This window comes from Muntiacus reevesi, chromosome 6, assembly GCF_963930625.1.
Source record: "Muntiacus reevesi chromosome 6, mMunRee1.1, whole genome shotgun sequence".
In the NCBI taxonomy this organism is placed as follows: Eukaryota; Metazoa; Chordata; class Mammalia; order Artiodactyla; family Cervidae; genus Muntiacus; species Muntiacus reevesi.
In genome coordinates, this window is record NC_089254.1 from 11,816,931 (window position 1) to 11,823,334 (window position 6,404).

Consider the following 6,404-nt stretch of genomic DNA (forward strand, 5'->3'; position numbering starts at 1 on the left):
TAACCTTGTTAATACAAAAATTAATCCTTCTGCAGAAGTTGTCAGTTGCGTTTATCTAAGAAGTTTACTCCACATTGACTCTGCGACTTTGGTGAGGCAGCTTCTGCCTAGCACTCCTGGCTGACAATTAACAACCATCTCATTGTTACCACACTAGGGCTAAGTTCTTATTTCTCTAGATCTTTGACTATATTAACATTGGTTTCTATAACACAACCTTAGCACATTAAAAGCAAAAACACAGAAGTACAGAACAGACTTTTGAACTCTGTGGGAGAAGGTGAGGGTGGGATGTTTCGAAAGGACAACATGTATATTATCTATGGTGAAACAGATCACCAGCCCAGGCGGGATGCATGAGTCAAGTGCTCGGGCCTGGTGCGCTGGGAAGACCCAGAGGAATCGGGTGGAAAGGGAGGTGGGAGGTGGGATCGGGATGGGGAATACGTGTAACTAATGGCTGATTCATATCAGTGTATGACAAAACCCACTGGAAAAAATAAATAAATAAAGCAAAAACACAGCAAGCAAAACACAGCAAGCAAACGTCAACCCAATAACAATCTTTAGAATAATTTTTTCTTATATTTTCTAATAGGACTCCTTCACTCCTCAAAAATGCTCTATGTCTATTAGGGCTTTTATATAATCAGGTTCTTTATGCTATTTTATGATTAAAATATTATAAGCAATCATGCATATTAGTACCAAGGGCATAAATGCATTTGGCTAACAAACTACTAGCAAAGGAGCTTAAATTAAAACACTCCTTTCACCCTAAATAATCTCATAAAATACCATCACCCAAAAAATTTATAAAGGTCTAAATTGATTCTTATTTGGAAAGAAATCTGGGAAGGCCTTCTGCCTATGTTACAGAAATTAGGGAGTAGTCTGTTGAAGCAAGCATCAGAAAAACAGATATCATCTTTAAGGTGAGCGCCGGGGGCAGCTTTGGGGCAGCTTTTCGGAATCCCTGAAAACCTGATCCGCCTTGCCCGTCAGGTTTTCTCCCCATGACCTTGTCATGGGTGGGATCTCGTGTGCCGGCTCCCGGCAACTTACCTCACTTAGAATGATAGGTTCTAGGTTCATCCACTTCATTAGAACTGACTCAATGCATTTCATTTTACGGCTGAGTAATATTCCACTGTGTATATGTACCACTTCTCTATCCATTCATCTAATGGATATCTGGGTTACTTCCACGTTCTAGCTATTGTCAGTAGTGCTGCAGTGAACAATGGGATACATGTGTGTTTTTCAATCTTGGTTTCCTCAGGGTATATGCATAGGAGTGGGATTGCTGGGTTGTATAGTGGTTTTATTCCTAGTTTTTTAAGGAGTCTCCATACCGTCCTCCATAGAGGCTGTATCAATTTACATTCCCACCAACAGTGCTCTTGCCTTCCCATTGTTCCACATCCTCTCCAGCATTTACTGTTTGTAGACTTTTTGATGAGGGCCATTCTGACCGGTGTGAGGTGATACCTCATTGTAATTTTCATTTGTATTTCTCTAATAATGAGCGATGTCAAGCATCTTTTCGTGTGTTTGTTAGCCATCTATGTGTCTTCTTTGGAAAAATGTCTGCTTAACTTAAATGTCTGCTTTCTGATTGGGTTGTCTGTTTTCCTGGCGTTGAGTTATATGAGCTGCTTGCATATTTTGGAAATATATTTTGGAAACATATGGTATTTTTCTTTCTATGTCTGACTTACTTTTAAGTTGGATTGTCATTTTATTATTGGGTTGCAATTATTCTTTATAATAGTCTAGATACCAGCCCTATGTAAGATATATGATATATAAAGGTTTTCTTCCAATCTGTGAATTATTGCAAATTAAAACAGTGAGAAATACTACCGGACACCTATTCAAATGGCCAAAATCTAAAACATGTACTATTGTGATGTTAAAGGAACTTTCATTCATAATTTTGTGGTGTTATCATTTCAAACTTTGTACAGATTGCCCATGACTTCTTAACTCTCTCATGATTTCAGTCTCTCCAGTGTCCTTCTCATCCTTTACCTCTAGTGGAGGAGCATTAAAGCATTTTTCAAATACATGAAGGTCTATCATAGAAAAAGGAATTGACTCATCCTGTGTAACTCTAATAGTAGAAGATTACACTCTGTTTAAATTATCTTTTGAATAGTTCTTTAAAACTGAGAGAGTTTTGTCAAAATGCAGCACATTTTATAGTGTCTTTTTGGCTCCAGATGGTATAAAGCAAGGCAAATAAAAAGTACTTCTTTAAACCTTCATCAACTTGCTATACACATTCAAGTTTTGATCATCATCATGTTCTTTCATATGCTAAAACAGGCTGATACATTTGACCTAGCCTGCTGTTCTTTTTTTTAAAAAAACAAAAATTCATTCCATTACCTTATTTACACGATTTTATTTTTTCTTTCATTGTTGTTGTTACCATAGTCTTAATTATTTAACTATTTAAAATTTAACTTGTTGCCTAGTTAACTGACTTCTAGTAACAACCCTCACTGGTAGCTTGGAAGTTGGTAATGATCACCTGTCATACACAAACAATTTTGCAGACCAGCAAATAGCATTTTCTGCAGCCACTATACTATACTATACTATAATATAGCCAGTCTACTATTTTTACATCTTCTTAATGTGCCACAATAAGCACAGTCTTTAACACAAGGAGAGTTGTGTATTTTAAAAGCATCATGACCAAGATTTTAGAAATAACTAAGAATCTTGGAAATCATGTTTTAAGCTGGCACTCTATAAAACATAATTACTATTGATATAAAAGTTTGTTAGTATTATGATTCAGTTTAGTTAGACATACTTTTATATGTTTTTCCTTTTTAAACTTTATGTAAAAATATTATTAATGTATCTGATCAGTGTCTCAGAATTTTAGGAAGTTCAGATTAACTGGTCTTCTTATGAAAATATCAAGCCACACCTTTATAAAATCATGGAGAAAACTTTGTTGTTGTTATTCAGTTGCTAAATTGTGTCCGACTGTTTGTGACCCCATGGGCTGTAGAACACCAGACTGTCTTCCACTGTCTTCCAGTTGCTCAAACTCATGTTCATTGAGATGCTATCTAACCATCTTATCCTCTGCTGCCCTTTTCTCCTGTTGCCTTCAATCTTTCCCAGCATCGCGGTCTTTTCCAATGTTACTTTAAACCAAAATTATTAAATTAGTGTTATTCATCTTGGAAGGACTGATGTTGAAGCTGAAACTCCAGTACTTTGGCCACCTCATGTGAAGAGTTGACCCATTGGAAAAGACCCTGATGTTGGGAGGGATCGGGGGCAGGAGGAGAAGAGGACGACAGAGGATGAGATGGCTGGATGGCATCACCAACTCGATGGACATGAGTTTGAGTGAACTCCGGGAGTTGGTGATGGACAGGGAAGCCTGGCGTGCTGAGATTCATGGGGTCGCAGAGAGTCGGACATGACTGAGCGACTGAACTGAACTGAACTGTTCCTTGTAAGATAAGTTTTGACAAACCTAGACAACATATTAAAAAGCAGAGACATTACTTTGCCAACAAAGGTCCATCTGGTCAAAACTATGGTTTTTCCAGTGGTCATGTATGGATGTGAGAGTTGGATTATAAAGAAAGCTGAGCACAGAAGAACTGATGCTTTTGAACTGTGGTGTTGGAGAAGACTCTTGAGAGTCCCTTGGACTGCAAGGAAATCCAACCACTCCATCCTAAAGGAGATCAGTCCTGGGTGTTCATTGGAAGGACAGATGTTGAAGCTGAAACTCCAGTACTTTGGCCACCTGATGCAAAGAACTGATTCATTTGAAAAGACCCTGATGCTGAGAAAGACTGAAGGCAGGAGGGGAAGGGGACGACAGAGGATGAGATGGTAGGATGGCATCACCGACTCAGTGGATATGAGTTTGAGTAAACTCCGAGAGCTGGTGATGGACAAGGAAGCCTGGCGTGCTGCAGGACATGGGGTCACAAAGAGTCAGACACAACTGAGCAACTGAACTGAACTGATTCATCCAAAGACTTACTTTTTTGCTTTTATTACATGAACTTGGTCTCATATGAAAAGACTTCTGAGCTTCTAACAGAATCTCCAAGAAGGATTTTTTTTCTTATATGTCTAGTATGTTGAAACTCTCATTATATACTAGAAAATAAAATTTATGAAAGTGACTACTATTCTCTATGAACCAATTAGATTATCACTTTAATTTCAGAAGCTTTATAATTCAATTTATTAAGACCTTTCTAAGTTAGGAACATACTTTGTACTCACATAGTGAGATCATGGCTTCTCTCAGTTACTACAGCACAGAGAACTTGTAGCTTCAGTTCTGCAACCTGAGGAACAAGTTAAGTAATCCAAGAAACACAAAAACTCACTGGTCAAGATTTCAAAGGACTTTTTCATTTCTAGGGTTCATGAAATTTTTTTAATGAAATGGTTTGAGCTCACAAATAGATAAAAACCTTTGACAAAGATCTGGGGCTTGGAGACAAATTTTGAATCAGTAAGAGTATCTTAAAAATCAAATATTTTGTCATCTCATTTATTGTGAGTGGGAATATATTATCAGTGAAACTAATTGTGGGTAATTTTTTCCCTTTTCCCAAAGAATACAAGTCAATGACCAGATTGTGGAAGTGGATGGAATCAGCTTGGTGGGTGTCACACAGAATTTTGCTGCAACAGTTCTAAGAAACACCAAGGGCAATGTCAGGTATGTGGCTTGAGATATATACAATTTGATTAACTGATATTTTGTTGAATTTTAGTTTTCTCTCTAATTATACCTATAAATATACATAATTACCACAAGAATTTTATCTAAATACTAAAAACTTGTCTTTATTTAAAAATTTTTCCTTCTTTATTGTGATTAGTTCATGTAACATAATTTAAGACTAAAAGTTATATTGACCAAATTCTAGAAAGACATGAAGATATGAAATATACAGTATCAGTATGGTTAATTGCTGAGCTATGTCAGTGTGTTTCATCGCTAATACAGCAATAATTTCTAGGAAGATAGGATATCTCAGTAAATATGAATTTAGGCTCCAGATCCCTTCAATAAAATCAGTTATGCAGTAAATTAAAATTATACATATATCCAGTGATACGTGTTACTTAAGACAAGTAAGCGGAATGATTTAAGGTTGATAAATGCATTTTAAAATCTCTTTCTTGTTTTAAATAATGGCAAGACTAATCTTTGATAAACTACAACTTTTCCAACTTAATATAAGGACAGACTATACATTATTTTGAACCTTAAATTTCTATCCAACCCTGACGTCCTAAAATTTATAGTTTGGAAAACAAATAAAGTAGTTCTGTGCCAACTAAAGTCAGGGTTTTAATAAATTTTAATTTTGGTCACATGCTTAATTGCTTCAGTCGTGTCCAACTCTGCAACCCCAGGGACTGTAGCCCACCGGGCTCCTCTGTTCATGGGATTCTCCAGGCAAGAATACTGGAGTGGGGTGCCATTTCCTTCTTCAGGGGATCTTCCCGACCAGGGGATTGAACCTGCATCTCTTACATCTCCTGCGTTGGCAGGCAGGTTCTTTACCCCTAGCACCACCTGCTTATTTTTTAATGTAGTATTGCTTATGCCTTATACTTTTCCATAAATCCTATAAAGAAGCATGTAAGGGGACATTATTTACTGTGTATAATTATGAATGTATTTTAGTATTATCTTCAAAATGAAACTGTCAAATATTCTGAAAATATTGATGAGTTAATATTGCTATAAAGAGAGTAACATTAGGGTTTTATTACAGCATATTTTATGTTGCACAAGCATGGGTTTATGTTTTATAATTTAGACTTTTTCAATTGGAAAACATCCTTTAATGATGTAGGAAATGTTAACCTAAATGACTTCTATGGGTGCTATGTTAATGATTCAAGTGTCATCCTAGGAAAAGCATGTAAAATAATTAGAAAGAGTGCAGGGAAAATTTGGAGCTGCATGGGTGGGTCCCTCAGTAAATGTGATTGTCTCTGCAGAATTGCCCTCTGTTCTTTAGACAGCACTTTCCTGTGTCAGTGTAGAACTTGGTTTTGAAGCTGCTCGTTTTGCAGTGCATGTTAAAGTGAAATAAGTAAGAAATATGTTCACCTTATAAGAACACTTCTCAGTTGGAAAAAAGTTTGTAGTTACATAGACTCATAACCATCCCTTTCTTTCCCTTCAAAATTTTGTACTCATTTCAAGCCTTGTACAGATGGCAAATGGCTTCTTAACTGTCTCATGATTTCAGTCTCTCCCCCCTTTAATCTGTCTTCATTTTTACCTCTAATGGAAGAACATAAAAGCAGTTTTTAAGTAAAGGCCTATCATGGAAAAAGCAATTGACTCATTCTACATAACTCTAGTAGTAGAATTAAGA

The 6,404-nt window shown here is 36.5% G+C and overlaps 1 protein-coding gene across 7 annotated transcripts in view; it reads left to right on the forward strand.

The window, feature by feature from the left end:
• Positions 1-6,404, forward strand: part of PPP1R9A (protein phosphatase 1 regulatory subunit 9A) — a 326,505-nt gene that overhangs the window by 196,485 nt on the left and 123,616 nt on the right. For all 7 annotated transcript variants that reach the window (XM_065939108.1, XM_065939106.1, XM_065939112.1 and 4 more), the window contains exon 5: positions 4,619-4,723. In XM_065939108.1, coding sequence (XP_065795180.1) covers positions 4,619-4,723 — 105 coding nt within the window. The remainder of the gene's footprint in view (positions 1-4,618; positions 4,724-6,404) is intronic.